General features: G+C 43.7%; 1 protein-coding gene across 5 annotated transcripts in view; it reads left to right on the top strand.

The window, feature by feature from the left end:
- Window positions 1–14981, top strand: part of TJP2 (tight junction protein 2) — a 91119-nt gene extending 76138 nt beyond the window's left edge. For 4 of the 5 annotated variants that reach the window (XM_037157598.2, XM_053656290.1, XM_037157595.2 and 1 more), the window contains exons 15-23: window positions 59–154; window positions 868–947; window positions 1367–1577; window positions 7424–7524; window positions 8720–8932; window positions 10114–10224; window positions 11380–11712; window positions 13025–13110; window positions 14005–14981. In XM_037157598.2, the coding sequence (XP_037013493.2) occupies window positions 59–154; window positions 868–947; window positions 1367–1577; window positions 7424–7524; window positions 8720–8932; window positions 10114–10224; window positions 11380–11712; window positions 13025–13110; window positions 14005–14170 (1397 nt within the window). In that variant the 3' untranslated portion in view covers window positions 14171–14981. The remainder of the gene's footprint in view (window positions 1–58; window positions 155–867; window positions 948–1366; window positions 1578–7423; window positions 7525–8719; window positions 8933–10113; window positions 10225–11379; window positions 11713–13024; window positions 13111–14004) is intronic. The other variant, XM_037157596.2, reaches the window with a different exon arrangement.
- Window positions 14982–15445: the final 464 nt, after the last annotated feature.

Below are 15445 nucleotides of genomic sequence, written 5' to 3'. Positions count from 1 at the left end.
TTATTTTAACAGCTGAGGAAGTGTATGTGTTTCCATCACCTTTCTTGTCTCATTTCAGCTGGTTTCAAGAGACCTGTGGTCTTATTTGGCCCCATAGCAGATGTAGCCATGGAAAAGCTGTCAAATGAGTTACCCGACCTCTTCCAAACTGCTAGTAAGTCTGTCGGTGATATTTTTTTCCTCACAAAATTTTCATTTGAAAAATATCTAATACACAGAAAAAAAAGAAAAAATAGTGAACACCCACATCCAGGTCCCCTGGAGTCCCCATCATAAGCTGTTAACATTTTGCTATATGCCGCTCCCCCCATAAACATCATTTACACACTTCTTAAAATTTCTGCTGAACCATTTGAGAGTTAAAGTTGCAGACATTATAGCGCCCTCTGTCCCTGTGAATCTCCCGAGAGTGAAGACCGTCTCTCCTCCCGCACAACCACACTACCACGGTCACAGCCGAGAAACTTAACACTGGCTCAGTAACACTCACTATGGAGCCCGTTTTTCAGGTTTTTCTCCATTGTCCCAGTTTTCCAATTTTGTCTTTCATGGCTTATTTTTTAAAATTCTGAATGCAGCCTTGAATCCTGAAATACATTTGATTTTTATGTCTTTCTCGTGTCCTCTTTTCTAAATTATTTGGTGACAGGGATGTTGTGAACAGTGTGGGCCACTCGCCTCACCGACGGGACTGTGTGTTTCCTTATGATTGGATTTCAGCTCCGCAGCCTGGGTGGGTCGTCCCGGTTGCCTTGTACCAGGTGGTGCCTCATGTCGGATGTCCTGTCGTTGCTGATGTTGGGTTGCAGTATTTGGTAGTCACGGGTTTGTAAAACATTATTTTACCTCTCGTTTTTGCTTTTGCAGAAACGGAACCAAAAGATGCAGGCTCTGAGAAATCCAGCGGGGTGGTGCGTTTAAATACCGTGAGGCAAATTATTGAACAGGTGAGAAGGTGGGACCCAAGGCCACGTTGCCAGAGGAACTGAGTCATGGTTTGCTACAGTCATTTTGAAACTGGAGTCTGTATTTTAGTGACCATTAGATGTTAACAGTAAAAAAAGGGAAGGGGGTATAAAAATCCAAGGTGTTTCTTTGTGTGGAAACTGCTGGGTAATCTGTGGTTGTGATGTGTTGTTTTTTCCGAGAGTCTGCAGCTTTGTACCAAATTACCTGTTAATGCATTTTCTTGGAAATTCTAATAGATCGGTAATATTTAGGAGACATAATGTGAAGAGAAACGTCTTCTGCTTTTTTATTTAAATTGACAAGTTTTACCTGGTGCTGCCTTTACTGATTAAGACCAATCCTTCGATGCTGTGTGACTTGACATGCCCTTTCTGTGACCTTTTCCCACTTCCCACAGGACAAGCATGCCCTACTGGATGTGACTCCTAAGGCCGTGGACCTGTTGAATTATACCCAGTGGTTCCCGATTGTGATTTTCTTCAACCCAGACTCTAGACAAGGCATCAAAACCATGAGACAGAGGTTGAATCCAACATCCAACAAAAGCTCTCGAAAGTTATATGATCAAGCCAACAAGCTGAAAAAAACGTGCGCACATCTTTTCACAGGTAAGTGAAGTTTAAAATGTAGTCTCCTTGCTCCAAGGTGAGAATTGGAGAATTTAAAAGTGGGAGAAATAATGATCTGAATAGTAATACAGATGGTAATATGAAATACTGCTCACCACTCCTCAAAAGGCAGCTAATCCTATAAAACTGTGTGTTGAGAACCATGGCATTTGTATTATTTGACTTTGACAGTTTGAACATGGTCATGAAGTTCCATAACAGCAGTGATTGGTGATTGAGCCCGCTGTACCACCCAGCACCCACCTCTCTGTATAGATTGTGTCATCGTTCTCTACCTACCACCCATGTTTGCACTGACTTACAAAGTGATAGGAACTTGGTCTCATTATTTAAAAATGTCCCCACCATGGAAACTTGAACACCCTGGGTATTGAATGATATTAAAGATTTATTACTCCTGCTTTTAGGATGATAATGTTCTTGTGATTATGTTTTCTAAAAGAGTACTTGTCTTTTAGGAATGTTTACTAAACAAAATAGGTGTGAATGACCTAATGGACAGGGGTGGGCAAAAGTAGGTTTACAGTTGCTTGTATGAGAGAAACCATGCCGGCTGTGATTATAATAATACAAAAATAAACTCTGGCCCTGGCTGGCATAGCTCAGGGGATTGAGCATGGGCCTGTGAACCAGAGGATTGCAGTTCAATTCCCAGTCAGGGCACTTGCCTGGGTTGCAGGCCAGTCCCCAGCAGGGGACACACAAGAGGCAACCATACTTCTCTTTTTCTCTCCTTCCCTTCCCCTCTAAAGATAAATAAATAAAATCTTTAAAAAAACAAAACAAAACAAAACAAAATCTGTTCCGCGTGCTCACAACTGTAGACCTCCCTTTACCCAGCCCTGGGTGTTTGCAGATGACATGCAGGCTGTCTGGGACCTGCTTACGTCATCTTCAGTGAGGAAAGTGGGTGGGACAGAGGCCGGACCAGACTGGCACCTACACGGGAGTTCCCTAAGCTGTTCTCACTCCTTCTGTTTGTGTTTAAATTTTCCATAATGGAATATTTTTTAAATCCCTGAAATGAAGACCATTGCTACCGTTACTCATAAAAGTAAAATGATATAAGATTGTGGAATGTACTAACTGATTATCTGCACAACCTATATAAATGACTAGTTCTCTGACTATGGTGTAATTAAGGGCGTGAGGGGGTTACAGAGCGTTTCGGTCCCGAAGGGTCGTGGGAGCCCCAGGAGGAGGCCGTGTGGATGTCATGTCCTTAAGATAATGACAGCTCTTCTGACTTGAGCGCCAGTCATTGTCAACCTATGTTATATTTAGCATACCTGACACTGAGGAGGGGGGAAAGCATGAGTGAATGCCCACATTCGCCTCTTATTTTACTGTCACTGGTTCTTCCTGGTAAGGGGTGAGCTGCACTACTCACCACTGAGGCGAAATGCTGTGCCTGGGAGGTAATTTAGCCAAATGCAGAGGGTGGAGTGAGTGGTCCATCAGACACTGCAGGTTGTGAGTGTAGGGTCCTAAGAGCTTGTGGTTCTCGTATATTCACATATAATCTTTCTCTGTCGTTTTTATGACTGCTACCACTAATAGTAATGATAATATAACAATAATAGTAATTATTACTACTCCTTTCAGGATAGTGGTAGCTAACAGCGGTTCAGTCTTTCAGGGGCTCTGTCTTTCTGGGCCGTAAGGAAGACAGGTGACTTCTGCACGATCATGCCTCTGGTATCTGGTTGAGCCCAGACCGAAACTATGGTGTCTCTGCATGTGTGTCCAATATTCTATATTTGTTACAGCACAGACTTATTTTTCTGATGTTAGAGTGGGTCACATAGGACAGTTCCTCCATTTAACAGATAATGCATGAGTTTACCTGAGGCCCAGGTGATGGTGTCATGTTCAGCCTATGCCTACGTCATCCCTTCAAGTCAAATTCAAGTCCATGGAACGGCTAGGAGCTTTCCCTCAGAGAGCTGAATTTGGGGTTCATGTGAGGATATGAGATACCAGGACGGGAAATAATGGCCTGTGGAGGAAGAACCAGGCTGCAGGAGGCTGGATAAAGGAGAGGTCAGGGCAGAAGCAGGGGCCAGCAGCCCCGGGGCACTTCCTTCATCAGCCGTTGAGTCATCATCACTTGCCCTTTGGCGCACAGGCCACAGTACCGGGATGTGTCTGGTCAAGAGTCTTGAAGAGCCCATGTGTGGCGGGTGCAACAACTCCTGATTCAGCCCCGCTGATAAATCGTGAGATCTTTAAAGGCAAGGCCTGTCCATGACCCAGCTCTGTGTGCTGAAGGCCAGCCCTGGGCCTAGCCGGTGGGCAGGGCATAGCTGTTTGCGACTTAGTCAGCACTGCCTCTGGCACCGCAAACCATATCTTGCCTAAGGTAATCAAGAAATGGGAAGTTTTAGGGTGACTAAAGTTAGAAGCTGGAGTGGCAATGTAGACACTGTGAACATCTACTTTCATCTAGAACTTTGGAGTGATCCGTTCTTACAGTACATATGTTCCCAGCCTCCACTGGGGAAGTGCGCAGTCTTAAAGACAGATGGAGCAGAGTCCCACGTAACTGTTACCAACAAGCCCCCGTGTCTGCCAAATGGCCTCTTTACGGCACTGTTGCAGACTTCTGATTTGACTCCTCAAAGCTGCGTGGATGGGCCCCGTCAGCACTATCTGTTCCCGTGTTTCCCTCAGCCTGGCCAGGTTATGACTCGATAGTATGTGTTGTGGCCAGAATCAGAGGCTTTTAATGATTTTAAATTTGCATTTTTATGAGTTAATAAGTAGGAAGAGTAGAGCTGCTTTGATGAACACACCATCGTCAAAGTTCAGACTCAAGGGTCAGGTTGCCCGTTGTGTCACTAGGCTCAATATCCTTTCTCCTTGTTGTGCAGTAGCAAGCAGACCTGTCCCAGAGGTGAGTACTTCATTGGGACAGTGTTAAAGGGCTGTCCTTGCAAACCCAAGGTGCTCCTCAGTGACAGGGGGAGCTTTACTCTGAGATTTGCCTAAAAGCAAGTTATCTTGTCAGTGTAAGTTAAAATGTTGGGCCGCCCCTTTGCCTCCCCATTAAAAAAATGTTCTTATAGGATACATTTACATGTACATGTCAGAAAAGTTACTTTTTAAAACATAAAGTTTGGGGTTCACTCAGCTCCTGGTTTATAGGCCACTGCAATGGAATTGTGGACTTAAGAGACCCACGCAGGGCCACCCTTCGTGTGAAACTGGGATTTTTAAAGTACCACTGGATATTTTAGCACTTTTATCAGCTTTTACAGGTTTCACTAATGTGAAATTTGGTTAGTTCAGCCCCGGGACTTTGGAAGTACTGAATAAATGCTGCTGCTGATTATTAGCAATGTTACTTTATGCTTATTTTTATTGTCTTTCAATGTTATGTGTTATTAAACGTATAATGCTGTGTCATTGAGAAGGCTCGGGGGACAAAGTGGATCTCGAACCAGCTGAAAAGTCACAGTTGGCAATTTCCGGTTTCCCAGGGGATTGTGGAGACAGGAAGCAGATGGCGATGCTGTGCCGTCTGCCTGGGCTCCTCGGCTGAAGCTCTTTAGAGGGAATCCCTACCACCTGAATAGCTTAACTGAGATTTATTCACCCACTTTAGATGTAAAATTCAGTGGGTCGTATTATCCTCAGAGTTGTACAGCCATCACCGCAGTCCGTTTCAGGACATTTTCATCATTGCAGAGAGAAACCCCACACCCCTTAGCAGCCTTCCTCAGTTTCTCCCTACCCCTCCAGCCTTGCCTGTTGCTTTTGCTGTTGTTCTCGGCACTTCCCAACCTCCTTGGCTGGGGAGGGAGCAGGGGACTCACTGCACCAAGGCTGGGAACAGATGCTTCTGGAATCCCAGGACTCCCAGCAGGGGCAGATACAGGCTGAGTGGCGATCCTGGCAGTATTTCACTTGAGGTTTGTAAATGTGCTAAGCTTACCCAAGGGAGCATAGGTCTAGTCTAGAGGTGGTGAGCAACAAGAATTACCTAATACTGCTCAGGGTCAAAAGAATCTGGAAAACCCGATGAGCAAAAGCCAACAATAAACCCAAGTTATTGGTTCCAAATAAAGGAAAGGTAAATCATAGTCTGTACCCACCCATTAAAAAGAGGTCAAGTTCATGAGATGACTGTTACCAACTTAGATGTCACCTTTATATGGGAATTAGGAAATGAGCCACAGTGACGTTCTTTCTTCTTTTTTCTTTTTCATACAGTTGACTCAATGTGAATTCAGTAAGAGGTTTTATGGCCTTTTTTCATTTTACCGGGGGGCATAACATATCTTCTGCATTTCATAAATGGCCATTTTAACTAGGTCTTTCTCATGATAAATAGATTGTACTTATTTCATACAACTCCAACTAAAAGCTCAGAAAGAAAGACAGCCTAATGTTCTGTGTGCATTTACTGCAAACCACTCATTTTGTCTCTGGGTGCCCAGTCTCGCTTCCGTGTCTGAGTACTACGGCATCACATTCTACCCAAGAGCAGAGCATCGTTGGCAGAGGGCTGTGATGAGGGTGCCAAAGTCCAAGGAATCAAGGTTAATTTTTGGGGGGTTGTCCAATATATCACTTTATTCTAATGCTATAAATAATAAATAACCAGAGAAATTGTAAGCTCACTCGGGATTTTCCAAGGTCAGTGTTAGAACTCCTCAAATGAAAGAGTGGTATATGTTACTAGGCAGAAAACTTGAAGCATAATGGCTTACAAAATTGGCTCAGTGGTTCTTTCCTGGCTCTCTGCCGAGAACTGTGCAGACTTCAGGCGAGATGGAGCAGGGTAGGGTGCCAGACGCCCTTCCCAGGAAGCCCCACTTTTGGGTGTTCCCTAGAATGCCATACCCTCTGAGAAAAGGTTATGACATTGTCATTTTTTTAAAAATCCTAATTTGCCTGCAGTGTGATTATTTTAGGTCCGATTTCATTTGTTCTCCGGGACCAGTTTGCTTGTCAGTTCATTTCCATTAGTACCATAAATACACAGCACTGAAGAGTGACTTGAGTGTTTTACTTGGCTGGTGGTTTATATCTGCACTCTGAATTTGCAGTTTTGGACAGGCTGTGTTGTGCCCTGGCTGAGGCATGAGCTGTAAAAGCAAACTTCTGAGTTTGCATCTAGGTTTCTGTACTCACTTGGTGTGAGGCACTGGGCTGGCTTCATTGTTGTACCCCAGTTTCTCTCCTGTAATGTGGGGGTGATGGCGATACCTACTCACAGAATTGGGGTGAGTGTGAAATGAGCTGGTCCATGGAAAGTATTTGCACAATGCTTGGTCGATCCATGGGAAGTCCTGTTACGTAAGGTCAATTTTGTTCTGTATAGAGAATGTACGTCACTTGAGCGTGTACGTATGGAGCTTGGTTAACCTGTGTGTATATTCCAGATGTTTAAACCTGTCAAAATGATATGTATTTAAAATATTCAGTATTTTATTGGAGATAACCAATAGCATGCTAGTGTATAGTTTTCTTATTTAGAATATGTAACAGTCTTTAAAATGTGGTGCTTTTATATCTGTTTTAGGTGTGTTTTCTTTGCTCCTAAAAATACACTCTTTAAAAGCATGTTTTTAAAAGTAGTTTTTATGAAAGATATGCATTCTGAAATGAAATTCACCCATTTTTAGGTTTATAACATTTATTTGTAATGTAAACCCAACTGAAGGAATTTAGTATTTAAGTATGTTCAAACTTCCTCTTACATTTGACAGAGTTTTCATTCACATATGACAGAAATGAGTATGAATGATGTCAAATAAGTTTTTAAAGTAAATGTTGCTTTGCAAATTGATGCAAATCATTTGCCTACATTTCTATAGCTACAATCAACCTGAATGCAGCAAATGATAGCTGGTTTGGCAGCTTGAAAGACACAATTCAGCATCAGCAAGGGGAAGCAGTCTGGGTCTCCGAAGGGAAGGTATGTGGCATGGATGCTCTGCTGTGAGGTGAGAGTCCGTGTTTTGAATCTTTTCTCAAGAGGGTAGTGAATGTAGTAAAGCCATGCCTGTTTGAAGGAATGCCAACGTGTGCCAGTCACGTTCGTAATTTTATAAATTCTCTGAAAAAGTAATAAAGCGAAAGGGCTTTTAGAAGAAAAGCAGAATGTGATCCGTGCAACCCTACATTCACTTCCCTTTTACTTTTAACGTAGTAACTAGTATTGTACCCTAAGCACACTAATCAGAGCTTACAAGATCTCACAGCTTACTCAGAATGGGGAAACTCAGAGTGGAGGTGACAGATGAAGTTGAGTGCGCAGAAAACATGGTTAAAAATTAATAGAAGAAAAGGCAAATGGAGGTGGAATCATTCGCTTAAAGATTGGCAGAGAATGGGCCCTAGGCATTTGAGTAGGTGACAAGGGGGCATTAGGAAACTCATACAGACTTCTAAAATTGCCCCGCTTCTCATCTGTGGACATAGTTTACGCACAGCTCTCCTTGGGGAGGACACAGAGAGCGTATATAATTTCCTGTGGTTCTGGGAGCCTTTGGCGATAGTCTTCTGTAGTCTAGCCGAATAGAGGTAGCTTAGAGGGACAGTTTCATTGTGGAAATGAGTCAATTGCCAAGGAGGTTGTTGAGCCCAAGTCTTGCTCTTTGAGAACTGCATGTTTGGTCAAGGTGTCTAGCATCTCCTGAGTGCCTGTGGCCTGCTGAGGCTTTGTGTTAGCCTCCACAGGGACAAGAAGTTAAACAGGACAGAGCTTCTGCCTCAAGGATTTGAGAATCTTGTGGCTGAGTGAAGAGGGGTGCAGCACAAGGCAGGGTGCATTTATTACTAGGAGACAAGTACCAGCAGAAGAAGCTGAAGAGAAGCCAGATTCTGGAAGACAGAGCACAACAGTCGAGGAAGCATGCATGGCTCAGTAGCTCTGTATCAGATGGAGCTGCATCTGGCGGCAAAGACAGATAGGGCGAAGGGTTCCTCATTTGAGTCCCTGCACACACATGAACACAAAGCCAAGTGATTTCAGGAAAATAAGGTTCACTTCCCTTTGTAGAACACATCGAGGTTTCTGTCACTTGGCTGTGCCCTTGGGAATTTTCTTGAGTCCCCACTCCCAGGAGCCATGTCACACCCCACTGACCCTCCAAAACACATTCCTCTAGATGGAAGGGATGGATGATGACCCTGAAGACCGCATGTCCTACTTAACCGCCATGGGCGCGGACTATCTGAGTTGCGACAGCCGCCTCATCAGTGACTTTGAAGACACCGACGGCGAAGGAGGCGCCTACACTGACAATGAGCTGGATGAGCCAGCCGAGGAGCCGCTGGTGTCTTCCATCACCCGCTCCTCGGAGCCGGTGCAGCATGAGGAGGTGAGGCGAGGCAGGCCACGGGCCGTGAGGCCATGGGCAGGAGGCAGAGGTTCTGGTGCTTCACTGGAATTCTCCTGGACAACTGTTAATTCAGGGTGCTGCGGAAGGTCTTCCTGAGGGTTGCAACGGATGACTAGTAGGGAGTCCCTCATGCCAAGTCAGTGCCTGCACGATAGGGGTAGTGGTCCATGGGAGAGCAGGGCAGGAACCAGGTGCCCTTGGGCACAGTGGATAAACTGAACAGCTTCATGGGCTGGCCGTCCAAACTGCAGGTGGAACATTTTTTAAATACAATATGATTGTATTTACTTGTAACCTTTGATTAGGCCCCTCTCTCTGCACACTTAGATATCCCTGCTTTTTCTCCTCCGTCCTCCCTTTAACCTTTCTGATCTTGCCGAAACTCCTGAGTGTTTCCCCATCAGTTTCCTTCTCTCTTGTATTTCAATTTTTGAATTGAGTTCATGATCAAATACATGTCTGAGCACGTGTACTATGCGTCCACTGGCCAGTGAGTAGACAGCTATGTGATCCTAGAAATCAGGTCCACATGCCCTAAGTTAGGACCTGAGCAATTATTAGTTGCACCTCAGAGAACATTGGGGTAATGATCTTGTACAGTAGATGAGATTATCCATATATTTGGATAATGATTGCTATGGACTTCCCTTTAGCAACTTAGCGCAATTCGTGAATGATTTTATTCTTTATAAAATAGAAGTACCAAAAACTGAGGTGAAGGAGGGGATAACACCCACCGTGACAATAAAAATATTAGTACACAGCACTGGACAAGTTGTAAAGAATACGTTAACTTCTTCATGTCTGTAGATATAGATACCTAATGCTTAAAAATGTAAAAAGCTTTGAGTGAAAAGAGGTTTTAGACTTTAGATTTTAGACTTTTGTACTTTAAAGGAAGAGACTACTACCAGGGATGCATCTAATTTTTAAAAAATTGATCTGGAGCATTTGCTAATGGGAGTCTGCCAGGTTTCTGCCTTTCTAGTAAAGAAGCACTGAGTCAGTGTCTCAGCTCATGCAAGTTGGGAACGTTTATGCAAACTGCAAGCCTCAGATTCTGAACTTACGCAGGTCCTTGGAACTCCAGCACAGCAGACGAGTGCTCTTTTCTCTCTGCTGCGATGTTCTCGTTGTGAATAAACCTTTATGTCTTGTAGAGCATAAGGAGACCCAGCCCAGAGCCACGAGCTCAGATGAGGAGGGCTACTAGCAGAGATCAACTTAGGGACAATAGCCCGCCTCCGGCATTCAAACCAGAGCCGCCCAAGGTATGTGGCTGGGAAGCCCAGGATGGGAAGGAAGAGGAAGCAGCCCCCCCTGGAGCTCTCTGCATACCCAGGGAAGAGCACGCACAGGAAGATGGTGTGGAATTGTGGTGCTGACTCACTGTTTCTCCATTAGAACCTGCCTTTTGTCCCGTTGGGTAAACTAAGAAATTTGGGAAGGGAGAAAAGATAGGAAGGATGGAAAGGAAGTTTTAGGAGAATGTACAGTTCTAAAACTGTCAGTATTTTTAAATTAGTTGACACAGGAAGAGCAAAGTTTGACAAATGCCACATGCTCCAAATCACAAAACGCAGGCTCAGTTTTTCTTTTTCCATCCAGTTGGAGTTTTCTGCCCACAGTCTGATTTAGGCGCACCAGGAAAATCCTTACTGATGATTTGCTAAAGAAAAACAACCACCGTACCATTGTTTATAATGCCCCTTATTATGAGGAAGCCTAATTTATTTTTTAAGCAAATCGTTCTCCAGCACAAAATCAATATAAGAACACATGGGCGTGTCATGATTCTTTATCTCTTCTCTGACTCAAAGACATGACTATATGCTTTTCAATAAACTAATGAAATTTGTCTATTTAACTCAATAGTTCAGTTGAGAAGAAAGTAATAATTGATCGTGTGAGCTATCAGAAGTAATTAATGACCTCTTAAAATATAACAGTGAAAATTTACAAGCAGGCCTAGGATCGAAATGTGAAGGGAAGTGGCCATTTGCATGCATGCCCCCCCACTCCCGTCTCCTTCGTCACCTCCACGCCGGGGCGTGGACCCTGGTGTGGTGTGAACTCAGGAGCCCACTCTTCGATCCAAAAGCCTGATTGGTCCTGAGGTGTTCTCCAAAATTCGAATCTCCTCCAGGGTGAAATTAGGTCCGATCTACTTCTAGCCCTTGCAGGGCTCTGAGCACTTCCCCAGCATCCTCTTGTTTCCAGAGCTCTTACTCTTCGCAGGGAGTGAGGAAGGGATCACAGTGCCCAGCCAGTGGCTGTTCGCCCTCCCATATTTGACTCTTTGTTGGAATGCTGTTTGTTGACCACCTACGGAAACTGATCAGGAAATGGAGTGTATTAAACCACTAATATTGATGTGAAAACCAAACGAAAGCCTAAGGTAAAAAATATGTCACTGCTCTCTGCAGGCCAGAACCCAGAACAGGGAAGAGTCCTTCGACTACTCCAGATCCTATGAATACAAGTCAAACTCTCCCTCAACTGTTGCTGGGAACGAAATTCCAGGGGCACCTACCAAGAGTCATCCTCCTCCTGTTGCAGCAAAACCTGCTTTTTGCAAGCCTATCCTGAAGCCCTCCACTCCTGTGCCTCCCCCAGAGAATGAGGAGGCAGGAGAGGACAGTGTGGAGCAAGATAACACGCCCAAGTCTGTCCTGGGCAAAGTTAAAATATTTGAGAAGATGGATCACAAGGCAAGATTGCAGAGAATGCAGGAGCTCCAAGAAGCACAGAATGCAAGGGTAATTGTCTCTAAACCACTGGATTATTTTTGCATGTCGACAATTAAGAATTTTAAATGTTTTCATTTAATCAAAATGCTTTGAGGCCCTTTTCCCATGGCACAAACACAAAGGGATGTTCACATGCCCTCTGTGTGCCATTTCCAGACCGTTGGCTATTCGTGCATAACCACTTCTTCCAGTCAGGAAAGCCTAACAGTAAGATTCTGCTTTTTGTAAATCAGAACTTTATGTTGGGTTTTGGAGTGTGGAAGAGTGACAGGAGAATCAATGCCTCTCAGAAGTTGTTTTTCATTACAACATTTATGTTTGTTTGGTAACTGAGTCTTCATTTGCTCTCAGATTTGCCATAGAAACCTAGCAAACTTCGGGTTTTGAAATTGAGAGGCCCATAGATTGTACTTTACAAAAAATAAATCATTACCCAAGGACATACTTATTGATTCTAGAGAGAGGGGAGGGGAGGAGGAGAGAGAGATGGAAATAAGTATTGATGTGAAAGAGAAACATTGATCAGTCACCTCTTACATAGGCCCCGACTGGGGACCACAGGGTTCGGCATGTGCCCTGACTGAGAATCAAACCTGCGACCTTTCGCTTCACAGATGCCACTCATTTTTGTACCATGTGCAAACATAACATTTCAAAAGTCAAAGAAGAATTTAGGTACAAGTCTGTGGAACATATTCTGCCCAGTGGATATGGGATTTTTCTCATTTCGACCCACCACAATGACGGCAGTGCTTCTTAGCATTCCTTTGTTTTATTATTGTGACGAAATGTACATAACATAAAATCTACCATTTTAGCCATTTTTAAGTGTTCATTGACATCAAGTACATTCACATTTTTGTGCCACTGTCTCCACCGTCCATCTCCAGGATTTTTCATCCTTCCCAACTGAAACTCTGTACCTATTAAACTATTAAACAAGTTATTCCCTATTTCACGCACACCTCCATCACCCCCCAGTAACCATGAGATTTTTTTTTCCTCTGGGACTTCGACTATACTGGTGACCTTATAAAAGTGGAATTCTGTAGTTGACCTTCTGTGACTGGCTTATTTCACTTAGTAGAAGTCCCCAAGGTTCCTCCACATGGCAGCATGTGGCAGAATCTCACTGCCCCAGGTGGTTCCCCCGTTCGGCATGTGCCACTCAGACATCACACGGAAGCACGAAAACTACAGAGTCTCTTCTGGTTTTCTTCTCCTTCAAATGGAATTGGAAAACCGGACCGGCAGGAAGCCAGCAGACTGCCCAGTGGTTCATTCCTTCCTTCTTACTCTGCTTTTTCCTTTATCACCACAGATTGAAATTGCCCAGAAGCACCCTGATATCTATGCAGTTCCAATCAAAACCCACAAGCCGGACCCTGGCTTGCCCCAGTACGCAAGGTAAGGGCTGCTTGGCAGGTACAGGCCTACAAGAGGGGCTTACCTAGAACTTAGACTCCCAGGAAAGAATTTTCTCTATTTACATTTCAGAATAACAAAGAAAACTTTTTCCTCCTCCATGGTCAGTGGTTTACCTTACTTATTTGCACAAATTTTATTATAAAGAGTCAAAATTCCATGGTAATTTTGCCTATATGCTAAAACTCTCTGGCATTTCAACTCACTGGCATTTCAACCCAATTTCTCTTGACACACTGGAGCACAGATACATTAAATCGTGTTAGGACAGTACATGAGCAAAATTTCTGGGGCCTAGACCTACTTTGTTGCTATTTTCTGGCTTTTAGCCAAGCTCCTGAACTCCTTAGCGTCACCTGGCAAAGTCAGGCCACTTGTGCTGAACTGTGGCCGGAAGGGAAGGTGATAGCCAAATGGCTGGTGTCGGTAAGATCCTGCCTTTTAAAGATGCTACATAAGCACTAGGAATTACCACAGTGCCTTCCAGTTGAGGTTTTAACACTGGATCGTCTCCTGCTTCCAAGAATAGGAAAAAAATAAATCACGTTTCTTGTGGCTATTCTGACTGGAAGCTACAGTCTAGTTTTACAGCAACAGAAAACTAGGAGCAAGTTGCTTTACCAGTCAAACAGACCTTAGGGATGGGAAGGGCAACCCCTTGCCCAGCTGGGGAATTTGTAGGTCAGGGAGCACTTGGATGGCCTCTTCCCTTGCTACCCAAGCTGGCGTCAGTGTTGGCCTATTGCTTTTATCCCCAGTCCCATCCCTCTGCAAACCTGCAGCTGGGCCAGGAGTGTCCCTGGTTTGTTAGCCCAGAGGTAAGCAGTCTATCTTGGGTGATAGCCTGCTGTGCCTTTAACCTTCTCACTCTTTAAGTTTCAGACCCCCTGAACCACAGAAAGGTCCTCTCAGACTCTATCAAGATGCCAGAGGAAGTTACGGCAGTGACGTGGAGGAGGAAGAATACCGCCAGCAGCTGTCGGAACACTCAAAGCGCGGTTATTACAGCCAGCCTTCCCAGTACCGAGACACGGAATTGTAGATGTCTTGAGAATGGACTTTTCTGTACCCTGCTGTCGCCACCTCAGGGCAACACCCCCGCGGAGCTGTGGGTTGGTTCTTTCCAGTTAAATTGCACTGTGGAGATGTGGCGGGACCTGAGCTCCCAGTCCCTCGTGGCGAGCACAGGGCACAGCCCACGCAGATTCAGAACTGAAGGTTCTATTTGTGTGACTAGGTCTGGGGAGTTGGTGGCTTTTTGCTCAGAATTAAGAGAAACACTACAGTCTGATAATGTTGCCTGCTTCAGTGGACCAAAATCTGTATTAAATCTGTTTGCGTATTTTTAACATGTATATTAAGAAGTGATAACTATTTTTCATTAATAGCTGTATTCAAGGACTCTTTCACCATGAAACAGAATGTGAAAAAAGGAATAAAAATAACTGTCCGACTCCAACTAAATTCAAAGAAGTATTTTATTACAACTCTTAAGTGCCTTTGATGAGCAGTGGCTTACATTTTCTTCTTTGAAGCTTTATACAAAGCCATAATGGACTAAAACATTTTGACTAAATTTTATACCAGTTTAATAGCTATGGTTTTCTCTGCACTGTGTCATCTTTTTGAAGCATTTGTCTTTGTAATATTTTCCATAATTTCTGACAGTATATAGTAGCTATTCTTGGTAGTTTGGCTACCAGCGCTAAATAGCTTCAAGACCAAGAAATTGAAATAGAAGTTTTTTGTTTGTGCTCCACAAAAGCAGACACTTGAAAAAACCAAATTTTATTTCCAAAAGTGTGTGTATTGATAACAGTTTTATAATTTAATAAAAAGGAGGACATTGCAATCAATAATTTGCTTCGTGGTGGATTTCTGCACTAATTTCTATTTTTAAATGCAAATTTTATTTCCATTACTGATCACAAAAGTGAGGACATGCTCATGCCCATTGCTGAACGTTGGAGAATGGAGATACATAAAAAAACGAAAATTACCCATAATCCCATCTCTCAGATTTCCTCCAGTTACATATTTTGTGGATGTCTGCATGTGTTGTGTTTGGAGGTAAATTATATTTATAGTTCCGTTTCTTACCTTTTTTATTTAACATTCTGTTACATACGTTTCTCTCAGGTAGTTAAAACTCATGCAAACATCATTGCTAATAACTGTAAACTAATACATTGCGTGACTGCTTCATAAGTGGACAGTTCTGCTATGTTGGCTATTTGGATTGTTCCTGGGTTTCTGCCTCTTTTACACGAAATATGCCTCTTTGTTTGTAATCTATTTTGGGGCATCAGTGGTCACC

Source organism: Artibeus jamaicensis, unplaced genomic scaffold (assembly GCF_021234435.1).
Source record: "Artibeus jamaicensis isolate MK-2021 breed Jamaican fruit bat unplaced genomic scaffold, CSHL_Jam_final scaffold_1964, whole genome shotgun sequence".
Lineage (NCBI taxonomy): Eukaryota > Metazoa > Chordata > Mammalia > Chiroptera > Phyllostomidae > Artibeus > Artibeus jamaicensis.
This window is presented reverse-complemented; position numbering and strand designations above follow the sequence as displayed.